The sequence below is a fragment of the Ochotona curzoniae genome, unplaced genomic scaffold, assembly GCF_017591425.1.
Source record: "Ochotona curzoniae isolate NIBS_2020 unplaced genomic scaffold, NIBS_Ocur_1.0 contig_2404, whole genome shotgun sequence".
In the NCBI taxonomy this organism is placed as follows: domain Eukaryota; kingdom Metazoa; phylum Chordata; class Mammalia; order Lagomorpha; family Ochotonidae; genus Ochotona; species Ochotona curzoniae.
Genome location: NW_024465451.1, coordinates 4119810 through 4144528, shown reverse-complemented (window position 1 = coordinate 4144528; position 24719 = coordinate 4119810). Strand labels below are relative to the sequence as shown.

Genomic DNA, 24719 nt, shown 5'->3' with positions numbered 1-24719 from the left:
AACAGGATTGAGTGTGTCATCACAGATGTGCTCAGGGACTCTAGTGAGACAGGAAGAGATCCAAGAAGGTGTTGGGTCACCCCAGAAAGCTGGACTGGAAAGCAGGGAGCCTGTTCCATTTGCAGCCTGCAGGCGAATGAGGCAGCCAGCCCTGGTGCCCATTGCCGGACCCTGCCATCTTCCTTCTACCTGTCCTTCACCCTCCCTTCCTGCCTCTCAGGTCCTCTCTCTCCCTGCACACTTCCTCCCTCCCCACCTCACCATCCCCATGACTCCTCCTCTCCCTCTCTGCCCCCACCCCTTTCTCTCTGTGTGCCTCTGTCAGTGCCTCATTTGCTCCCCACCCTCCCACCCTCTCTCTGCGTGCTTCTTTATCTTATGATGCCAAAAGTGCCTGTTGAGAACAGAAATCAGGTGGCCCCAGACCTCCGTACTGATGGCTTTGGCCAGGAGAGTGACGAGTGAGAAGCTCTCGGGACCTGGTCCTGTATGCGGGGATTTGTGCTGGCTTTAGGAATCTTCCAAGTGGAGATGAGGGACCACAGGCTCATGGGTGTGAGTGCAGCAGGGCACCCATATCTCTGGTGGCCCAGCCTGAGGGATGAGTGGCAGAGGGCAGCCAGAAGGCCCTGCTTCTGTGCCTGCCCAGGAGATTAGGGAGAGTCCAAGGTCAGGCTAGGAATCCATTGATAGGGTTCAAGCCTTGACCATTGGACCTTCACAAACTACTTGGCCACAAGAAACTAGATGATCCCAACTCTAATCCTATCAGACTTAAGGAAATGGCCCTAATTTAGGAGTGTTTATCTGAATTGTGTTCTGAGGTAGTTTTATTATTCCTAGCACTCTAGTCGCCACATCTATAGATGAGAGTGGAGGAGTGCCTTCCTCCAGTGAGTGGGTTGGATCTCAGTTGGACCTTCTTAACCCAGGACTTGAGCAACACGTGAATCAAATGTTGCAGGTGCATTTTCTGGAGAGTACCTGGGGCTTTCATTCACTATTAAGAGGTGACCATATGCTCTCCAAAAGATGAAAAATCTTGTTCTAATGAAACAATGCACACACTCTTTGCAAAACACGTGTATCTCCCTCCACAAAGACAGTTATCTCCCCTCCTAGGATTCCATTGTGTGGGATTCAGATTGGAGGCAGTGAACAAATGTGGACAGGTGTCTGCTCATTGTATTCTGCCCAAAGTTTCAGGTGAGGAGTGGACCCTGCTTACTACCTGTACCAGTCAGTGGGCACCCTGGCCACTGGTCCTGGATACCCAGCTGTCTGTGACTCCCTTCACTTTGGGAAGAAAACATGACCTTTCCTTCACCTCCGGACCCCACTGGAGTGGGGTAGGATTAACGTAAAGCCAGAAACACAAGGGCTGGTTGTGAATAAGCAGTGAAGATGGGGATTCACCAGAGAATGCGGGAAATGTAATTCAAAAAGCCGTTCTTAAGTTTGTGTTCCCTGTGGTCTCGAGCAGGCCCTTAGGACTGCCGTTGCTTGTTCAGTCCTCCACAGAGGGTGGGATTGACTGGATGTGGACACGGTCACTGCTGGGTTTGTAACTCCGTGATGATGAAGTGGGAGGTCGTGGGAACTGCCATGTGGGTTGAGGGTTGTGGCTGGGTGGATGGACTTTGCTGTGGTCTTTCTGATTTAGCCCATTCTTGTCTCCTGGCCTCCTGTTCTGTCTGCCTCTTAGATGTTGTCAGTATTATGAGAAACGGGCAAGAGAAGGGGACAGAGTTGGCTGTGCGTTCTTAACATGCTCCGGGGCAGCTGGGTTGGTCAGCAGGGACTTGGGAATAGGTGTGGTCTATGGACAGGGTTGAGTAGGCAGGAATTCCAGAAGATGGGTGCTTAGCCCAGAAGCCCCCAGTGAGGACTGGCCACATGAGTGGCCAGGTATGCACCAGGTATATCAGTAGGCCTATTTTCCTCACCTTCTGAAAGCAGAGCCTAATTTCTGCTTCATATCCCTTAAGGTTCTTTGGCAGCCCTATTTCCCTCTTCCTTGCATCACTTGAGCTCCCAAGAGGCAAGAGCTTAGTCTACGTGTGGGGAGGGCGGGGGTCTGCTGCTTCTATCTTGTATTCCCTGCCTTAGGTTTGCTGAACAGTATAGGATATGAAAGCTGTGGCAGTAGAGGCATTGCAACGAAGGGGTTGGGGACAGGGAACAAGGCTCCCATGGAAACAACTGGCACTAACTTGGCAAGAGGGCAGGTTGGAAAAAGGAGGCAGTAGAGGAACTTGCACTCTGGGCCTGTTGTGGGTGTGTGGTCTGTCCAGAGCCTCCTATTCCCCAATGGGTCCTACCCTGGTTACCTGCAGGTTTGAACTTGGTCTCCAGAAGGTGTTTGACTGCAAAACTGAGCTTTGGATTCAGCAAGTAGAAAATAGGAGCCCCAGCCCTGCTGCTGTCCACACCTGCATCATCCTGTGTTCCCAGTCCTAGGAACCATAGATTGCCTCCTCAAGCCCTGGTCCTCACCAAGCCCTCTGATCCTTTCTTGTTCTGTCCACTCCTGCCGTCTCTTTCAACCCCAGCACTTGGCCTTTCATCACCCTTACCTTGGATACCCATTACCTCCCAATCATGTCATGCAATCCCCAGTCTGTACCTGATCAGTCTGTCTCACCAAGCCATTCTCCAGCTCAGGACTTTTCTGTGGGTCCCCTTCTTCTATTAGGAACAGACTCAACCCCTTTCAAAGTCTCCTTCCAGAACCTTCTCTTCGATGCTTCCTTGTCATTAATCACCTTCTTACTTCCCCTGGCCATACAGAGACATCCCTAGCTCTCACTCTGTGTGTTCCTCTGCCTGCTTTAGTCCCCTCTATCACCATCACTCCAAATCCTACCTCCTCAAGGCCCAGGTGTAATGTCATTGCTTCCACACAGGCATCTACACTTGTCCCAGCAGTGAGGCTGGGCCTCCCCTCTGGCACTTGCCCTCACTCTCCACCATGGCTGTTTGATGTCTTCACTTGATTGGCTGCTCCTCAAGGAAAGTGATCTTATCTCATTGTATCCAACAGCAGGCCATGTACACAGGAGGTGCTTCATGAATGCTTGCTGTGTACCCACATGGGAGAAAGACTGAATGGCTGGTTTGGTACTCACTGTGAGACTTGGAAAGGGAGGTGGGTGGGTAACCTTGTTCAAGGTGTTCTACAATCCCTCGGGCAGAAGTTACTCTTGGAATCTTGGGGTTGTTGGGGCGCCTTTGGCCAAAGCTACTGGAAAGAATGCAGAGGTTTGAGGGCTTGCAGCCTCAGCACTCTAAGGACAGTGCTGTCCAGGGCCCCTTGCCCTCTCCACTGTGTCTGTGTCCGCCACGCCGGACCTAGCTTCTCCTCCAGCCCAGACAGCTGTACATATGGTTCTTGGGAGCAAGAGTCTGACACTGGCAGATGTCAGAGCATCCCACCACCTTCCAGAACCATCATAGGTGCCATCTATGTCAGTGCCCTTGACAGTGGGTATTGCCATGGCTGGGGGAGGGTGCTTGGATCACTGCTTACCATGGTTTGGGGAGTATCTGATGGGAAGTGGTTTTTCAGAAGAAATATCTATATGTGAGCTCAAGTCTTTGCTATGAACTCTGGATTACAGCTTTCTCTTACATTCTTTACTGTTTCTAATCATGCATCCACCTTTTGTTTAACTTTCTTTGAATCATTTCTCCATTTGGGTCTGGGGTCGGGGTGTCCATCCATGTAGTCTGCACCCCTCAGGTCTGAAGCACAGGGTGGCCACTGTTTGAATGAAAGGACATAGTGGCTATTGATGTGGGGGTGGGCCTGTCTCTGAGCCACATGGTCTTTGATGAATTTCAGTTGGACTTGGCTTGCAAAGGAATCTGTAAAGAGTTGCTCTCCCTCCCAACTTGCACACTCAGGAAACCCTAGTGGGACAGACCCCGGCCACCCCACATGGTCCCCACAAATCAGGGACTCATTCTGTCTCAGCCTCCAGCACCCACCCTGACACGTTGCCCCAGCGGGTACCTCCCTGTGACTCTCCGTCTCTGTATGTGCTGTTTTTTCCTTATAGTAACTCAGGTTGGTGTGTCCCAAGGACATAATATGTGTCCAGACCCTGGCATACCCGAAAGGGGCAAAAGACTAGGCTCGGATTTCAGGTAAGACCAATTTGGGAACTTTATGATAACAAGGCTGGTGGGGTAGGGTGGCCTGGTTGGGGGATGAGATAAGGGCCTTCCTGCAGGGGTGTAGAGGGGTAGTGGAAGGAGATAATGGCATAGAGACAGACATTTCGAGAAGCCCTGTGGCCTTGGACATTCTGTCCTGGTCCGACCCTTGGATCAGTGCTTATGTGTTATGGGGTCGGGGGAGGAGTAGACTGCCAATGCTATCCAATAAACCTCTGTAGCCAGGGTACAAAGAGCTGCCACTGTCAACAATGGCATTCTGGCAGGCCTGCGGTCACCCAGAAGATCCCAGGTCCCGAGATGGTGTGCTTTGCAAAGTTTCTGACTCAAGACATTTTTCTATAGCCCTCCATTTTCATTTTCATTAAACTTAAGGGTTTCATCCACCCACTCTTAGTTGCCCTAATTGGTACTTATCTCAAAGGATCCCTATTTTGTTCACAAAGTCACCTTTTAACTCAATGCTAAAATCATTAAATGGTCAAAAAAAAAAAAAAAAGAGAGAAAGGAAGAAAAGAGAAGATGTTTCCTCCAAATGCCTCCAAATGGAGATGTAAAATAATTAAACAGAGGAATAGAGGTAAATTTCAGATGGAGTAAGAATGACCCATGAGGGTTTCTTTATAGAACCAGGAAGGACTTGGGCTAGGACCTCTCAGGCCTGGGGCTCGAGCTCACAGACATACCTTGTCTCCCAGGTTAGGATCCAGCGTCCAGTTCACCTGCAACGAAGGTTATGACCTGCAAGGGTCCAAGAGGATCACCTGCATGAAAGTGAGCGACATGTTCGCGGCCTGGAGTGACCACAGGCCGGTCTGCCGAGGTGAGAGGAGCCCTGGAGAAGGGAGCTAGCCAGGAAGCCAGACTGGGCGTGGAAGGTGGTGATGAGATCCCAGCACCTAAAACCTGGACTGTCCTCAACTGGCTCACCTGATTCTCTTGTAATTCTTAGGCCTGGAATCCTGCATCTGTTTACTAATTAACCTACTCATTTAGCATCTCCTTGTATTAAAGCCTCCGCACCCCCTATACCGGGACCTGGAGGAGGAAGGATGAGAAAAAGAGCCATCTCTCCCCTGCCTGGACCTCCCACTGTGAGGCAGGTGGCTAGCTCATTACACAAACATATCCCACCCTACCTAGACAGGAAAGGAAGTCACCATTTTGTTCCATTGTTACCTTGAGTCCTTGGAACATGCATACATCCTGTCTTGGCCGTGCTTCTTTCCCCACACTGCAAACAATGCAACTGGCACTTCTGAAGGAACACTCCTTTTACTGAGTGACATAGACCACGGCATCAGAAGTCTTTTCTGCAAGATTCTTCCCACCCCACACCTGTGGACACCTTGTCCTCAAGGCCTCGTTACCCACAGTTCCCATGTCACGTGGGTGAGCTGGCCCCATCCCCACACCTTTGTCCCCCAGATGATCTTGAAATCCTGGACCTGGGTGTGTTCTTTTCGTGGGGCAGGACACGAGGTGCTTCTGCAATCCAGGAGCCCCTGGCCTCACCCTGACCTGGTTCCCTGGATACTGGCAAAGAGAGCCCTTGGTCGTGGGGCGTTTGATGTGCTTTCCAATGCCCACAGGTGTTCTTTTAAACACCCGTTGGAAGAGAAGTTTCATTTCCCCTCCTAAAACTTTATTCTGAAATCTTCTGATCTAAGGAGAATTTCACCTGTCCCCTAGCATACACCTGGATGAAAGTCAGGCAGCGTGAGAAAGGCCCAAGACAGAAATCCTAGGTCATTATTATATATCAGGATGATAAAGTTAGAAATGAACCCCATTCCTTTCCCTTTAATGTGTCAGTAAATATCCTGGAAGGTCGTGAGAATATCTTTCCAATAAGCCTGATCTGTACTTGTCACTGCTCAACCTTACAGCGGCTGTGATCCACAGTTTATAGCATACTTTGCTTTTTTACTGATTTTCACTGCATTATATCAAGGATTCTATGTGGCTACCACTTTAAAAAAAAATGCAAGCTCTTGGTATAACTCCCAATAGGGCAAACCACCCTATTCTTACCTGTAAATGAGCTGACAGTACCTGCACTGCCCTTGTGGTTAACATGGATATGTCAACACTTTGTGGACTGACAAATGCTAGAAGGGAAACAAAAGAACAGGAGCTTTTTTCGGGCAAGAACCGCTGTTGTGTTCACTGCCTAGAACTGGGCCTGGCACCCACAAAGTGCTCAGTAGTAATGTGTGTTGAATGAATGATTGGAAGGATGAATGAGTGAACAGCACCCCACCCCAGTTTCAGGCAATTAAGAGACCAGCTGTGTCTAAGGACCAAGAGACCTTGGCCAGTCTGTCTTTCCAGATTCCTTTCTAGAAGCCAACATAGCAATGCCTCCAGGCAGTGGCAAGATTGATCCCTGTCCCAGCCCTCTTCATGGGTGAACTGTTGTTTCCTAGGGGTAGTAATTGTTCATGTGAACAGCCTCGGGGTGGGGAGCTCTGGTGCCTTGAAAAGAAGGCACCCAGTCCAATAATGGACTCTGCCGTTTGTCCAAGCATGTTGAGTCACTTGCCGTGACTCTGACCCACTGGATTCTGCAGTCGCTGCCACATAGTCATCAAGTGCTAGGTTCAGCTTTTTCATGGCAGCCATCTCCCATCCTCTATCACTGTGAAGAGGACAGAGGGGATCGAGCTTCAGATCCAACCAACATCACTCTAGCTGTGTGCCCTTGGACTAGTTGGACTCGGAGACTTCTGTGCATACATGTATAACCTGAGAGCTGTGGGTAGGCAACTTCCTCATGTCCCATACCAACCTTGGCCACACGCCTGGCCCAGGCTGTCTGGCTTCTCTCACACAGGCCGGTGTGAAGGAGAAAACTCCTGAGTTTGGACTTGATGACCTGTCCTGGACTCACCCATAGGCCCTGGGATGGATATGAAATTCATGGGATTCTTTACCAGGATTTTTAAAAGATTTATTTATTTTTATTGGAAAGGGAGATATACAGAGAGGAGAAGAGATCTCCCGTCTGTTGATTCACTCCCCAAGTGGCTGAGCCCATCTGAAGCCAGGAACCAGGAGCTTCTTCCAGGTCTCCACACGGGTGCAGGGTCCCAAGGCTTTGGGCTGTCCTGGCCTGCTTTCCCAGGCCACAAGCAGGGAGCTGGATGGGAAGCTGGGCTGTGGGGATTAGAACCGGTGCCTAAATGGGATCCCAGCTTGTGCAAGGCAAGGGCTTTAGCCACTATACTACCGTACCAGGCCCTATTTTGCCAGTTTTATAGATATTTTTTCAAATATCTTTTGGTTTTAATTAATTGACTTTCCCGTTATAATGGCGATTCTTAACAGAGTTTATGTGAACTCCACTTTAAGAACAAAAGGAGATAGAATTCTTTGAATTCTGAGAAGCTCTGCTCAGAAGCAAGCCACTAAAGATTACATTCTGGAAAAGACTCCCGTCTTCCACAGTGCTATTATTTCTTCCTCTAATGCATTTAAAATATGATTTGATTTCAAATATTCATCTTTCCACACAATTAATTCCACTAAAACACGAAGCCTGGCAAATAATAGGTTCCCGACAAATGTTTGAGGACCACCTGAATGAATCAGTGATTGAAATAAATGAATAAAATGGGACCTTGTCATCATTCTGGAATTCGAAATTAGGTATTCATCAGGCCTTCTTCCCTTCCCCTCCCACCAGAAGACCTGAGCTTCTAATATGACTCCTAGAAAGTGTGAACCAGAAAAAGGAGTTGGAGGGCAGCATGAAAGAAACTCACTCCCCCAGGTCTGTGCAGCCACAGGGAAAGGCAAGGTGCCATAATCTGGTCTTGCCAACATTACTCTTTTTTTATTTTTTAAAGATTTATTTTTATTTTTTTTTATTGGAAAGACGGATATACAGAGAGGAGAGACAGAGAGGAAGATCTTCCGCCCGATGATTCACTCCCCAAGTGAGCGCAACGGGCCGATGCTATGCCAGTCCGAAGCCAGGAGCCTCTTCCGGGTCTCCCACGTGGGTGCAGGGTCCCAAAGCTTTGGGCCATCCTCAACTGCTTTCCCAGGCCACAGGCAGGGAGCTGGAAGGGAAGCGGGGCCATCGGGATTAGAACCGGCGCCCATATGGGATCCCGGGCGTGCAAGGCGAGGACCTTAACCACTTGCACCACCGCGCCGGGCCCACCAACATTACTCTTCCATGGAGCCCAATATCTTAAACATTTGCGGAAACCCAGTGTGTAAGACATGCAAGTGCAGCTCCTCTGATGAACACAGAAGTAGTTTTGAAGTGACCCTTCCCTCCACCACTCCACGCAGTCCATTAGATGGGTACCTTGGGGATCCCAATAACACCATTCATATTCTACTAGCACAGTAAGAGGACCCAGCTGACACCCAGGAGACCTGTGTGTGTGTGTGTGACCACGGGTTGAGATGTTGAAGGGAAGGCATGGATCAGCTCCAGATGAGACACTTACAGTTACTGATTCATCAAGTAAATCCTCATCAGAGATCCATATATTATTTTTCACTTGGGTTAAACCTGTGTACACATGCACACATGCAAACACCTCGTAAAGTTTGTAGAAAAATAGAACCAGGATCTGGCGTAGTAGCCTAGCAGCTAAAATCCTCACTTTGAATGTGCCAGGATCCCATGTCCCCGTAGCCCTGCTTCCCATCCAGCTCCCTGCCTGTGGCCTGGAAAAACAAGGCCTTGGGACCCTGCACCTGTATGGGAGGCCTGAAGGGGGCTCCTGGCTTCAGATTGGCTCAGCACCAACCATTGTGGCCGCTTGGGGAGTGAATCAGCAGATGAAAGATCTTCCTCCCTGTCTCTCTCCTCCTTTCTGTATATCTGACTTTCCAATAAAAATAAGTAAATCTTAAAAAAAAGAACAAAATATATATTGATGTTGGTGATTTGAAATACATTGAGCTTCTATGCATATTTCCTATGAGCTTTAAAGATATTTATAATGTATACAACCATAATCCTTTCAGCAGAGTAGAATTTCAGATTTAGAACTCAGAGACCAACATTCAAGTCCTGACATTACTATTAGCAAACCGTGTGGCATAGGACAAAACATCACTGAAACTCTGAATCTTTCTTCTCATCTGTACAATTGTAAAGAAACACAAGAAATGCAAACACCAATAAGGCTGTACTCAAGGACATGCTTCTGACAGCTGGCTGGTTCCTGGGCCTTCCCCGGAAACAGCCCTGTGGTCCAGAGTGGTGCTTTCATCTCTCCCCCATCTCTCTTTTTTTCTCTCTTCTGTCCTCCTCTCTCTTCCACTCCTGTATTGTCCCTGGATAATGGACACTGACAGCTCTAGACTCCATGGCCCACTGCTCCAGCCCTGAGAATGTCCCTGAATCCCACTGGCTAACCACTTTATACTTGTCTAAAACATTGCACCAGACATTTTTCATAATTTCTGGATAGAGAAACATGGTAATAACCGTATTCTATGTTTAGCTAAAGCTTAGATAGCCAACTTGCCCAAGGGCACAAAGCTAAACAGCAGAGCTGACCTTCAAACCCTCAACCCCAAGGCTCCTACATCTTTGCAAAATTGTACCTGCACATCCTTCAGGATGGGCCTGTGCAGAAAAACTCCCCCTCTACTCTTTCTGTTTCTTGGTAATTCTTTATTTTGTTATAATTCTAAACTTGCAGGGAAGTTGCAATTATGTGTAAAGAATGCCCATGTACCCTTTGTTGAGATTCTTCTAAATGCTTTTATTTTAAGGCATTAATAAATAAAAAGGAATGAAAAGGGCCCATGAGAGAGGTAGGAACAAAGCCAAAGGCGTCACTGAAGCCAAAGAAAGTGAGTTTCACAGAGAGAGAAAGGCCAGTAGGATCAGATCTCCAGAGAAGTTCAAGTGTAATAATGACTAAAAGAAATTATTGAGGTTAAGTGGCTCAGCCAAGAACCCAGGGTTTGAAATTATCTCTGCAAAGAGTTAGTGAAGAAGCTGAAGGAAGGGACAAGTGACTTGGGCTAAGGCTTCCATTGTGATGACAAAACGTCAATCCATGGCTTTCCTAGTGGCACCAAGAATTAAGAGTGAAAAAGGTGGATGACAAACAGAGATGTCCTCATAGTGGAGATCTTGACAGGGAAAGAGTGAGTTCTGGGTCCCACAAACATTTGCAGAAAGAAATACTGGGGAGTTGGGAGTAAGATCTCCCCTACAAAAGGCTGGGGTAGGCACCATGGACTTCAGCCAAGGCAGGGATTAGAGCAGGACAAAAGACATGCAGCTCTAAGGAGGTGTGACTTCTCCTTGAAAATGGCTGGGGGCAGAGGGTGGTTCCAGAGGACTGAGGACAGGGCATGGAGGGAGGTCAACAGTAAGAGAAGCCAGGAAGACAGCATAGAGTAAGGTGGGGATGAGATTTGGGGAGAAAATAGGAAAGCATAGGTACTTATATGGGGAGTGCTTCTTTGGAGCCCCATTGTTTCACTGCCAGACCTGGCAATGGGTCCAGGGGATGTCTCCTGGACCTGCCCTGGATTATACCTCCCATGCTATGGTCAGGAACACTCAGAGGAAGCCTGCATGTAGCTGCAAAACAGGCCTGGAAAGTCTCAGCTGCCTCACCTGTCTAGGGAAGCCCTGGGTAGGAAAAAGGCAAGCAGAAGCAAAGCAAGATGCATTCATTCATTTATTCAGATATTGTCAGAGCACCTGCCATTCTGCCAGCCAACCTGCACCCCAGCAGTGAGCTTTCCATATGGTGATGGAGCCACAGAACCCTAGTCTTACTCAAATATTAGAAGGGAAAAAGGAACTGATGCTTTAGCCAGAGCATTTTTAAGGTGCCCCATGCTATCTGCCGATTGTAATATTTTAATTAAACCCTTCTATACCCTTAAGTGAGAAATGCCTTTTCACCCTGTTCTCTCTTAATTACCTTCAACATGTGTCAACAGACTGCAAAAAACTGTCTGATTCTGGGAAACAAGTGCAGAATAAATGGAGTCTGAAGCTAAGTGTTTTGGCAGCAAAACCTGACTTTGCAGGCAAGGTGGAGGAGGTTTGTAGGGTTCTTGGCAGGGCTACAATTCTGAAGGCACAGGTCCTCTGGCAAAGGTGGGCTGGGCTCATGATCGTGGGTTTGACTATTTTATTCTGAGTTGTTTAGCACTGCTGTCAGTCTCAAGTCTGACAGGAAGAAAAGAAACCGAGAAAGGCAGGAAAACATTGCCAGCCTTGAGAGCAATCTTGGTGTGGAGAAAGGGAATGAGCATGGCAGATGGAGTCCTTTGTAAAATGTTGACCACATCCTAGGCTTGGCTGAGTCTTCACCTCCCTCAGCTCATAAGAGTTCCAATATCCCTGTTTATGAATCCATGAAGTGGATTTATTTGCTTATTTAAAGGAGAGAGTTATAGGAAGAGAGGGGAAAGATCTATCTGTTGGTTCACTTCCAATGGCCATGGCTGGTCCCCACTGTCTGGAGCTTGGTTCACTTCCAATGGCCATGGCTGCTCCCCAATGTCCGGAGCTTTGTTCACTCCCCAATGGCCATGGCTGCTCCCCACTGTCTGGAGCTTGGTTCATTTCCAATGGCCATGGCTGCTCCCCAATGACCAGAGCTTGGTTCACTCTCCAATGTCCATGGCTGTTTCCCAATGTCCGGAGCTTTATTCACTCCCCAATGGCCATGGCTGCTCCCCAATGTCCGGAGCTTGGTTCATTCCCAATGGCCATGGCTGCTCCCCAATGACCAGAGCTTGGTTCACTCTCCAATGGCCATGGCTGTTTCCCACTGCCCAGAGCTTCCTCCAGGTCTCCCTGCGGCTGGCAGCAGACACTTCCCCTGCTTTCTTAGGTGCATCAGCAGGGATCTGGATCAGACTCAAACGGGCACTCTGCCTTGAAATGCTGACATCACAGGCAGTAACAACTTAACTCACTATCCCACACCCACCACCATTTTTTAAGGACAAGGATGCAGATTTTTCTAATTCACCCAGACTTAAACAACCATAAAGGGATTTAAGTATAAGAACCTGAGAGAGTGCAGCCCACGCACCATTTAGGCACACACAGACCTTAGGACCCACCTGTATCCAATGCAAAACATTTGTGTATGTAAGTGGTCCTCCACATGGAGTTATAGGTGCAGGTGAGGAGAGAGGCCTGCTCCCAAGATGTGTCTAAACTCAACTCTGGATGGGGAGACGTTGCAACTCAGAAGAGGGAGCCATCCTGACCCAGGAGCCCCTTGACCACACCTGCTCTGCTCCATCATAAATGTCTTCTCACCTGCTTCCCGCACTTGCAAAGCCCTTCAGGGAGGATCGGCGGGTCAGAGGAACCCACCACTCTATGCCTGGCCTGAACAACCACTTAATAAATACTGGAATGAATGAGCACAGGATGAGTGAGTGAAATTGGGCACGATTCACGATGTCTAGGAGCTGTGGCGCCTGCTTCCCTGGCCCTCCTAGGGAGCCTGTCCCAGGAAGGTTTATCATGGCACTGGCCCCATGTAAGCAGGTGCACCAGGATATTTTCACTCATCAGCGGAAAGCAGATTTGACACAACTTCCATTTTATATGCTCAGGCATGTTGCCTTTGCTTGCTGCTCCTGTACCGTGAGGCACTTTGTCTGCAATTAGGATGAATTGCCGAGTGGGCAGTCTTGGAACAGACTCATAGAGCCCTTGATGAAAATAGCTGAACGCTAACATTGAAGAATGAAGTGGCCAAGACCAGAGCACGCATCTTGCAGGAAAGCAAACACCTAGGTACAATGTGGTACCTTAACTGTTATCAATCACTACTTAATCTAATTAGTTTAGAAGCCATTTTAAAGAGCTTAATTAGATTAAGCTGTGATTGATACCACTTTATATCTACTTGAGTAGAGCACTTCTTCTAATTCACCTTGAATCTTTATGCTTCCAGTTGGAAGGCCTGACACAAGCAGGAACTGAGTGTGGGAAATGGCAAGGAAAGGATGGGCACCAAACTCACCCTGACAGATACAACCTCAGGGCCCTCAGTGGACGAATCCTTGGGGCTAGGTATTACGATGTCCAATGGGGAGCTTTGACAAGGGCAGCCTGAGATTCCACTCCAGGTGTCCTGAGAGGTAGTTAAGAGAGGAGCCGAGCCTGGCAGGACCTGGAATGAGGTCAGCCTCCTGATTGATAGATTTGGTGGAAGAGCAGCATCCACTGGCTTGGAGAACTAGGGAATTGCAAGCTGATCTGTAAGTGAGGTGAGGGCTGCTTAAGTGCCCAGATCCACTTAGCTTTAGAGCAACTGGGTGTTCGTCTGTACTCACAATGAAATTAGAGGAGTGGGTGGGTGAACAGGGACTGCAGGGATTTCCCTTACCTGCCTTGGAAGCTTATCATGGCCTGTAGAACAAGGCATGGCATGAGAGCTCTGCCCCTCCTCAGCTCCAGGCACTGTGACCTGCAGTGAGCCTGCTGAGGACTGTGCAAGAACACAGGACATCGGAGATCGTGTGTGGGTTGATCTCTTCAGGGCAGAGAGGGGGCAAGAGGCAGGAAGAGGCTGGGTTGAGTTCAAACTGAAAGACTTGTTTCTCCTCTCCTTCTGGCAGCCCGCATGTGCGATGCCCACCTCCGAGGTCCCTCGGGCATCATCACCTCCCCCAATTTTCCCATTCAGTATGACAACAATGCACACTGTGTGTGGATCATCACAGCGCTCAACCCTGCCAAGGTAAGGCCCTGGGGGTGGGGCACAGTGTCCTGTGGGTAGAGCCGGGTTGTGGGTAGTTGGTCAACCAGGGTTTACAGTTCACAACTTGGTGGTGCTAGGGTCTATGCAGATAATTCTTTGACAAGGCTTTAAGTACTGAGTAGATAAAAGCCATATTGATCAAATATGAGATCGAAGGAACATCAAATACAACAAACACCTGTATAGCCATCTCCCAGCCTAAGAAATATCTGTTTCCTTAGTGGTGTGTGACTCTCATCAACCTTGCTTCATTCCCTTAGCCCCCAGGGATGACCATTTCTTCAATTGTGTGTTTATTAAATTGTGTGCTGGGCTGGCATTTGGACTCGATAAAATGCAGGCGTGTCATATGTGCAAGTGTTCTTGACAACGTCACTCAAAATTAAGTCCCCAACATCGATCTGTTATTATGAGGGGTTTTGCATTGCTAAGATATCAGCTTATGTTTACTTTCCACTTAGGTTTTTTTAATGCCATGCCCTAATTTTACACGTATCTTGCTCCCAGATCCACAGAATATTCTATTGGAGTCTTTATTTTCATTGTATAAAAACAGTTGGAGCAGAATCAATGTCTTTTACTATTGAATCTTCCAGTCCATGAACATGGTAAATCTCTGTTTGCAAAGAATTTCCTTAAGGGTTTCAATAACCATGTACTGTGTTTATATGACAGAGCTTAAAGATGGATTCATATTTAAAGAAGTTTGTGGAAAAATGCATATTGTGAAAAATGCTACATGATTTCAAAATTTTTTGCACCAAAACAAACGTGTCTTTCAGTGTATTTCCCTGCATAATTTTTGGGGTACTCTCATAATTACTTCAATTTTCTACCTGTCTGTCAGCTGATATTTAGAAATGAAACTGATTGTTATACGTTAGTTTTTATACGAAGCAAAGATCTTGTAATAACCTGTGAGTTCTGTGGGTTTTCCACACAGGTGGTATTCAAGTGTGAAGAGGGAGAGCCTGTTCTGTGTCTTCCTTCTGGTCCTCAACCCAGTCTTCTTTCTCGTGTCTCACTGTTCTGGCTAGCACCCACCCCATTTGATGTCATGTCGTTGTGACAATGGTGGATATTCTTGTCACTGCTATTAAATACTGTTTTATTTTGTTTGTTTTTAGTAGTAGGTATAGTGTTTGCTCGAGTTTAAAATTTCATGATATTCCTTCTTGGTCTAGGAAAGGTTTTAATCCTAGCTTGCTAGCATCTTTTATTAAGAATGGATGTTGAATTTTACAAAACACTTTTCTGCATCTATTGATATAATCATACTCTTAAAAATTATTATTATTATCATTTAATGATACAGTTCCATAGGCTCCTGGTATTTCCCTTATCCCAGCCCCAATCCCCTCCCCCCAGTTTCTCTATGTCATTACTATAGTTTAGTTCTTCATACACAATCATATGTCCATCACTGTGGGCATGGACAATGGCACAGAGTCCAGCATCCTATTGTCAAGATACAGTTTCATTGTCAGTCCATCTTTGTCTGGAAGTAGAAACGCATACTACATTGTATCCTCACATCTGGATATGTTAGTCTCCATTTCATAGCTACTGTACATCCCCTCAAATGAAAAGTCATGATACAAAATCGACAATAGAAAGAAAAATAGAAATTTACAATGCCATGAAGTTAAATAACATGGTACTAGATATGGCAGTCTCCATTACACAGTTACTATACATCCCCTTAAATGAAGAGCCACAAAACAAAATCAACATCAGGAAGAAAAAAGAAATTAACAAAACCAAGAAGATAAATAACATGCTATTAAATGACTAACGTGTAGCTGAAGAAATGAAAATCAAGAACCTTTTTGCAGAAAATGATGCTACTGTATGATCTATGAGTCATTGAAGAATTTAATTAAGTGTTTTGAAGAGATGAAACTAACAGAAAACATCAAAACCCATGAGATATAGTTTCTGCTGATTTTTGTTGGTGAAATGTGTCTCCTGTAGGCAACCAAAAGATGGGCTTTGTTTTTTAATCCAGTCTATTAATCTGTGACATTTGATTGAGCTTAAGCCATTTACATTCAAGGTTTATATGTATGGATGGTACTTTGGTCCTGTCATTTTAGGAATGGATTGTCCATTGGTTTAGTCTTCTGTTGTCATTTTACTGGGATATTCTTTGCATTTGCCTTTGGTTTTTTTTGGGTGCTATTCCTCTTCTCTGTCAAGAGAACATCTTTGAGTATGATTTGTAGGGCAGGTTTGCAAGAGGCAAATTCTTTTAACTTTTCTTTACTGTGGAAGAATTTTATTTCATTTTCAAAGACAAAAGAAAGCTTTCCTGGATATGTTATCCTAGGCTGACAATTTTTTGCTTTTAGAATCTGGAATATATAGCTCCATTCTCTTCTTGCTTGTAGAGTTTCCTGTGAGAGACCTACTGTGAGTTTAATTGGCATTCCTTTATATGTCAATTGATTTTTTTTCACGTGCACATTTAAGGATCTTTTCTTCATGTTCAATTGAAGAGAGCTTGATGATCATGTGTCTTGGTGAATATCACTTTTGATCAGGCCTGTTGGGAGTTCTGTGCCCCTCCTGGATCTTGTTTCTTAAATTTTCTCTAGATTAGGGAAATTTTCCTTTATTATTTCATTCAATATATTTGTGAAACCAGTTTCTCTTTCTGCACCTTCTGGGACTCCCATAATTCTTATATTTGGCCTCTTAATAGTGTCTTTCAATTCTTGAATCTTTTTTTTTTTTTTGGCCTGATCCAGCTCTGTTTCCAGCTTTTTGTTTGCTTCCCCCGATGACAGGAACTATCTTCCAGTCCTGAGATTCTTTCTTCTGCTTGCTTCATTCTATTTTGGAGACTCTCCACTGTACTTTTAATTTGTTCTACTGTGTTCTTTATTTCTGATATACCAGCCTTGATTTGCTTTATTGCTTCCTTAAATTCTTTGAACTCTTGTATATGCTTTTTATTGTTGATCAGAAGCTTTATAGTGACTTTTCTGAATTCTGTGTCCCCCATTTTCTCAATGTCTTCCTCAGTTAACTTGAAATTGGCATAGGGTTTTGTTCCTTTGCAGGGGCGCCTTCAGTAATATTCATTGTGCCTTTGTCTCTTCTTTTGCTCTGAGTATTGTAGTTCTGGTTAGCAGAGTCTTCTCCTTGGGGGCAGGTTTCTAAGCTGTGTCACCCACAGGTCTACAGTTTGACTTTACTTGTTGCAGTAGCAGCCAATTGTGCCACTCCCTCCAGCGAGTTCCAGGTCTGGGTTCTTTTGTTCAATTTCCACAAAGAACTCCATAGCCCCAACTCATGGCTCACCAATCTCCACCTCCTGTGATACCATGCTGAGGCTACACTGTTATCTGTACAACCTTTCTCCCACTTCCGGTTGGAGCAGGTTCCAGATTAGGGAGACACCAGGTGTCCTAAATTGTTAGGTTGTTGGTGGCACTGATCTTGCCAGAACTTGTTGGTTATTAGGTCTGGGTGCCACACTGACCTACTTTGACTGGTACGATGCCACAGTCAGTATTATTTTCCTGCAGGACCAGTGCAATCCACTGAACTCAGTGAGTTCTTGCAAGCTCAGCACATGTGCAGTTCACTGTTGTCCCTGCAGTCCTAAAGCTTTTTCCACAGTGTACAAAATGGCACCTGACATACCACCACTACAATTCTTGATCTGCTGGCCATTAGATCTAAGGGCTATCCAGACCTGTCTTGGGTGGAACATTTAGAATGCCACATTGTTTCAGTTCACTGAGTCAGAAATGTGTTCACTCCCAGCTCAGCCTATGCTCAATCCTTTCCCTTGCCTTTGCCTCCTTACACAAAATGGCACCCAGTCCGGCTCTAGGCGGCTGACTGGGCTGTGAAATCCACCCTGTTCTCACACTGTCCATCTGGGATCTGTTGCTCTGTCTCTGCTCCTGGTCAAATCAAACAGACCAGCAGGATGGACAGTTCTTTGTCTGGGCTCACCTCCCAAGCTCCCAGTGAAAGTCCCTTCCCACCTGGTTGCTGGTGGAGTTCCGGCTGGTGGTGGAGTTCAGATCACAATTAACTGAATGTTGCTGGATTATCAGCCACCGTAACACCACACCATTGTATTTGCTGCTTTCCTGTGTCTGTCAGTCTCCAGGTACCCCTCTGCTGTTGTTCTGTCCTCTCCTATTTCATGGAATATGTCCTCTCTGCTTCATCTTGATTAACTGTTTCTCCATCCTTATAAACGTGTCCTTACCCTATTCCACCATCTTGATTTCTGATACAATCATACTTTTAAAACATTTATTCGTGGTCTAATGAAGTACATGGCTTGACTTTTGTAATATTAAACCTATCATGCATCGGCTAAGCTTGATGCATTACCTAGCAGTGTTATTTTTATACATGCCTTTATTTGACTTGTTAGCAATTTATTTCATCAGTCCCTTTTATGTCACCAATGAGATTGGACTGTTTTTGGTTGGTTGGCTTTGCTAAATTCTGTATTAATATTAGCTTCATAAAGTGGTGAAATTTTTTCAACAAAAGTAGATGGGGCTGGCTTTGAAAGTTCTTGGATGATAGATTTAAAGTATGTAATGACTTAAGGATTATTTAGGTCAGCTGTTTTTTTGTGGGTTTTTTTTTTTTTTGAGTCTGCTTCACTGACTTCAAATTTACTACACACGAAAGTTGTGCATATTGCCTATTAGATTTAAAATCCTTGGTATTTTTCTGTTCCTTTTTGTATATTTGTTTTAACCAGTATTGTCAGAAGCTTCACATTCTTTATTCTTTTAAAAATGCCAATTTTTGCTTTATTAGTACTCCTGCTAATACATTTATGTTCTATTTCAGTCATTTCTGCTCTCATTTTTATTATTTCCTTTCTCCTGTAACATTTGGGCTTATTCTGTTGCTCTCTTTCTAGCATCTTAATTTTGATGCTCACTCCATTATTTCCAATCTTAAGCCTCCAAGACTATAAATTTCCCTCCATGGACCACTTTTGCTATATTCCTGCTGACTTTCAGATGCAGTTTTCCAGTTCTAGTTGAATTCGGAGTATTTTCTGATTCTAATAACTGTCATTTATTTAGAAGTATTTCCTAATTTTCAAATAAAGGATTTTCTGGCTGTCTTTTGGTGATTGTTCTGATGTTTGTGTTTGGAGAATATTGACTGTATCAGAAGCATTTGAAATTTGTTGAGTAGCGCTTTCTGGAACAGAAGATGTCATTTTCACATTTACTGTGCATATGTCTGAAAAAAAAAACACAGGTAGCTTCTACAATTCTTGTCTTTTAATATACCCATTGCATCACGCTTGTTAATTGTATTTATATCTTCATTGATTTTGGGTTTTTTTTTTAATCAATCAACTAAAGAGGGAGGAATATTAAAATTTCTAACTCTAGTGATGTGTTTGTTATTCTGTAAATGTTCTGTCAATTGTTGTTTTATATGTTTGGAGGATATTTTATTACAGCATTTGAATTGAGTGTTATACATCTTCCTAGTGAATTGTTTCAAAGTCAATTATGTACCAATTATGAAATTCTCTTCATCTGTAGTAATGTCTTTGACCTTAAAGCTTTTCTCCCCTTTGCTTCTTGCCTCAGCTCTCTCTGGGTCTTTGTCTAATGAGTCTTTTCTGTTCTCTTCCTATTAGCATTTCTACTTCCTTATGCTTTATGTGTGTTTCGTTGTAGCTGAATTTTTACAAATCCGATCTGACTATCTGTCTTTTAATAAGAGATTTTGGATCATCTACATTATGCAACCACTTTTATTCTTTTAGGAATACCCTGAAGTAACCCCAGAAATATTAATACGCTTCCTTAATGATGTCTCTCATTAAAGAGTAATTTTATGTTCCTCCTGAAAAGTCAGTAATCTTAGAGGACAATGGTTTTAATTACCCCCTCCTGATTGATACTCTGCGACATGTGTACTTTTATATTATCTTACTGGATCTCACAAGTGATTACTGGTTATTTCATAGAGTCAGAGTCTGATAGGATTTAATCACATCTTTGCAACTTTTTCCTTCTTGCGTTTCAGTCATGCTCTCTGGAACCTCTTCCTTGCTGTTCCAAGTGCCTGCTTTAGAATTTGTTTTTCTGTTGAAAGCAACCTTCCTGACCTCTCGTTTGTATTTCAATGGCTGGCTCCCTCTGAGTTTGAATGTCCGCTGGTCTTCACTGAACGTTTGGTTGTTGGTTGGTACTGACGATCTGTGTACATGGAGATACTGCCCCAGTGTCTTCTAGAGTCCTTTGTTGCTGTCAGCTTCTCACAGGTCCTTTGTGCACATCCTACTGACTGTCTTTGCGGTCTGTCCTCGTCTGTGGTCTCCTGCAGGTCCACCATCTCATGCCTGCACGCGGCATAGCCATTGTGTGCTGTTCTTTCAGCTTCTTGAGTCTGCAAGCGTGTCTTTGATCGGCTTTGCAGAATGTGTAGCCCTTCCCTTTGCAGCTGTTGCCTCTCCTTTATTATCTCTTGCCTCCTTCTAGAAGTCTGACAGGATGTGTCAGTCTTCCTTCCTGTCTCTTCTCTGCTTCCTAAGCTGTCTTCCTGTGTTGTCTTTTTCATCCTGCCTACGTACTCTTTGTTCAGCGGTTTCTACCCTCCAGTGGATTCATTCATTGAAGATTTGTTTTAACTTCACATGCTGAAATTTTCATGTTAGAAAGCCCTGTCTGGTTTTGTGTCAAATGTTGTTGGTCGTACCTGAGTCTCTTTCCCCTGATCCCATTAAGGGCATTAGTCCTACACATGCTTTTTTTGGTTATACTTTTATTTTGAATTTGTGAATTTTGTAGTACAATTTTATATATACTGGGATTTCCCCCCAAAATCCCACCCCTGGACAGATTTTCCTCATATTGCTACAATAGTACAGTCCTTCATAAAGAGTCGTAATTCCATCAGTCTCTTGTTTAAATGTGCCCTGACACTGCTGGTACGGACCATGTCAGACAGTCCAGCATCCCATGGTCTACACATCTCCAACGCTTTCATTGGGAGTCCATCTTTTGTTTGGAAACAGGCATGCATGTTGCATTGTACCCCTATACCTGGATATGGTAGACCCCAGCAATCCATGAAATACATTTTCATAAATGTATAAATGATACAAGGACAACAACTGGTATGAATTGGAACAACAGCCACAACAACAACAATAGCAACAACAAATTGCAGCACCATGAAAAAATGCACCACTGAGTAACCAACACATGGGTGACAAAAAAGAAACACTAAAGACTCTTGGGAAAAATGATACCACCATGTAATCCATGAGCCAGCAATAAATTCAACAAGAGAAAACAAAAAGTTTGGAATAAATGAAACTGAAATCAAAAATGTCAAAACACATGGGATGCAGCACCCCCTTTCCCCCCAAAAAAACAGTACGGATCAGGTTATTGAAGTTACACTTTCCATGATGGTTTCCTTATATTAGAGAGAATATATACTAGTTGTTTTTTTGTGATTGACTCATTTCACTGAGCATAATGGTCTCTAGTTTGGACCATCTAATTGTAAATGGTATAATTTTATTCTTCTTAATAGCTGAATAATAATCCATGGAGTAGATATACTGCAGTTTCTTTTTTAAAAAAATTTTTTACTTATTTTTATTGCAAAGTTAGATATACAGAGAGAGACAGAAAGGAAGATCTTCCGTCCGATGATTCACTCCCCAAGTGACCGCAATGGCCGGTGCTGCGCCAATCTGAAGCCAGGAGCCAGGAACTTCCTCCAGGTCTCCCACGCAAGTGCAGGGTCCCAAAGCCTTGTGCCACCCTCGACTGCTTTCCCAGGCCACAAGCAGGAAGATGGATGGGAAGTGGGGCTAAGGGGATTAGAACCGGCACCCATATAGGATCTGGTGCATGCAAGGCGAGGACTTTAACCGCGAGGCTATTACGCCAGGCCAGCCACAGTTTCTTTAACCACTCTTCTTTGGATGCACATCTGTATTGTTTCCATGTCTATGCCATTGTAGATTGTGCTGCTGTAAATATAGGATTACAGATCCCATTCTCATATGCAGATTTCATTTTCTATTGGGTATATTCCTAGGAGCAGGATAGCTGGGTCATATGGCAGATTTATTTGCAATTCTCCAAGCACTCTCCATACTGATTTCCATAGTGGTTGTACTAGCCTGCACTCCCACCAGCAGTGAAGGAGGGTACCGTTCTCCCCACATGCTGGCAGGAGTTGTTATTTGAGTTCTGAATGTAGGCCAACCTCACTGGAGTTAGATGGTACCTCAATGTGGTTTTCAACTGTATCTCTGAGCCTGAGCATATTTTCATATGTCCTTTGCCCATTTTTTCACAGGGTTTGTTTTGTTTTGTTTTTGCTTTCCCTGGGTTTCTGAAGCTCTTTGTAAATCCTGGATATTAGTCCCCTGTCACTTGTTTAGTGTGCAAGAGTTTTCTCCCATTTTGTTGGTTGCTTCTTCGCTTTGTTAATTGTTTCCTTTGCTGTATAGAAGCTTCTTAGTTTGATGCAGTCCCATTTGTTCATTTTGGCTTTGACTACCTGTGCTTTTGGCATGTTTTCTAAGAAGTCTTTCCCTGTTCCTGTATCTTAGAGAGTGCTTCCTATGTTTTCCTTTAATAGTTTGATGGTTTCTGGGTGTGGATTTAGGTCCTTGATCCATTTAGAGCTGATTTTTATATAACGTGACAGGTGTGGGTCTTGCTTCTTAATTCTACAAGCTGCTATCCAGTTGTCCCAACAGCATTTGTTGAAGAGACCAGGATTTTTTGCCTGGGTTGTTTTCAGTTTTCTTGTCAAAGATTAGTTGACTATACATGTGTGGGCTTCCTTCTGGTGTTTCTATTCTGTTTCATTGATCTTCTTCTCTGTTTCTGTACAGGTACCAGACTGTTTTGATAACCACTGCTCTGCAGTATGTCTTGAAGTCTAGAATTGTGATTCCTCCAGCTTGGTTTTAATTATTTAGGATAGCTTTGGCTATTTGTGGTCCTTTGTGATTCCAGATGAACTTTTGTATCATCTTTTTCTATTTCTGAGATGAATATTCTTTTGTATGTGTCTGTTAGTGCTGACACCTAAAGTCTAAGCAAGCTGGGTTCAGTTCTAAGTTGTTTGTCCCCTTCTTTGCTGTACACTTTGAGGTCATACCATTAGAATCACAAATCTTCTTTCTGAGAGTTCTTTGAGCTCAAGGTAAACCGGCGTCTCCCATGAGGGTTTGTATTAACTTCTGCCTGGTGCTGGGGGGTTGCCAACCCCAAACCTCTTGAGCTCAGTAAGAAGGCGTCAAGCCGGCCCTAGCTTACATGGAGGCTGCAGTCTTCAGGCAGGCTGCACTCAGAGTGGTGTTCCATTTTCTGTGCTCACAGGACCATGTTCTGATATAGTCAGCCCTCAGGTCTACTCTGAGAATTCTTCATGATGTTAGCTACAACAATAGGCTATGTGGATCATTTACAAAAAGACATTTGTTCTCAAACAGTTCTGAAGCTGGGAGTTCATGGCCATGATGCCACAAACATGCCTTTGGGCAAAGGCTGTCTTCCTGGCTTGTAGATGTCCATCTCTCCCATGGGTCCTCACGTGGCCTTTCCTCTGAGCCAGTGCTTTCTGAAGCCCCTTCCTCCTCCTCCCCTGGGGACTGCAATCCGATCTGATTAGAGCAAGGTCCTTGTAACTTTGCTTTTTAAACCTTGGTGGGCCCCATAAGGGCGCTGTCTCATCTCCAAATGCAGTCACATTGAGGATTAGGCCTCTCATTTATGAATTTTAGGAGAATATTATTTATTCCTTAACATTTTGTAATGTGGGAGAAAGATTTTTTTGCTTCTTGGTCTTAAGTTGTTTTCAACACTTGAAAATTCTCTGATCCAAATGGTTGGGGAGTGCAGTTCTGAGACCACTGGAAACAGATTGTTTTCTTTATTTTGCAAAGAAAGATTCCATTGTATTAAAACACTTCATGATGAACCCTGGAAGGAGGGGGCTTCATTGACATGAGCAAGGATGGAGACTAGACCAGCAGAAGGATTTGATACCTTGAGGTTATTAAGGCGAGAATAGTAGGCTTTGCCTTTGATCTTTGCTCAGTTCCTTATATTTTCTTTAGAATTTGAAATGAGATCTAGCATAATATCTGGATAACACCAGGATTTTCTTAGAAGTGATTAGATGCAGCCCAAGAAGACCTAAACTTGGTCCTCCTGGAGGAGGTTCCTGGCTCCTGGCTTCAGATCGGCATAGCACCGGCCATTGCGGTCATCGGATGGAGAATCTTCCTCTGTCTCTCCTCCTCTCTGTATATCTGACTTTGCAGTACAAAGAAAATAAATCTTTACAAAGAAAAGAAATGCAAAGTTACAGAAAAAGTAAGACATACAGAGAGAGAGAGAGAGATTCCATCTACTGCTTTACTCCCCAAATGGCCACAACGGCCAGGGCTGGACCAAGGTAAAGCCAGGAGCCCAGAGATTCTTTCAAGACTCCCATGTGGGTGGAGGGGCATTTGAGTCATCTTCCACTGCTTTCCCAAGCACATTAGTGTGGAGATGGATAGGAAGCAGAACGGCCAGGTCTCAAATCTGCCTCAGTATGAGATGCTAGCATCACAGGCAGGGGATTAACATGCTGTACCAGAATGCCAGCCCCTATGATGTTTTATGGAATTAGCATTTATCCTTCCAAATACTCTACATACAGCCTCTACCCATGCGGAACATGCACATTCCTGAGCAGTGAGGCCAGACATGCAAACTAGAGATGGAAAAATGCTCATGGAGTTTTGTCTGCAGTGCCATGAAAAACCCA

General features: G+C 44.8%; 1 protein-coding gene across 1 annotated transcript in view; it reads left to right on the top strand.

Annotated features, from left to right (window-relative positions):
• Nucleotides 1-24719, top strand: part of CSMD2 (CUB and Sushi multiple domains 2) — a 580178-nt gene that overhangs the window by 295524 nt on the left and 259935 nt on the right. Inside the window, exons 8-10 of the mRNA XM_040974400.1 lie at nucleotides 4062-4149; nucleotides 4878-5002; nucleotides 13771-13892. Of these exons, the coding sequence (XP_040830334.1) occupies nucleotides 4062-4149; nucleotides 4878-5002; nucleotides 13771-13892 (335 nt within the window). The remainder of the gene's footprint in view (nucleotides 1-4061; nucleotides 4150-4877; nucleotides 5003-13770; nucleotides 13893-24719) is intronic.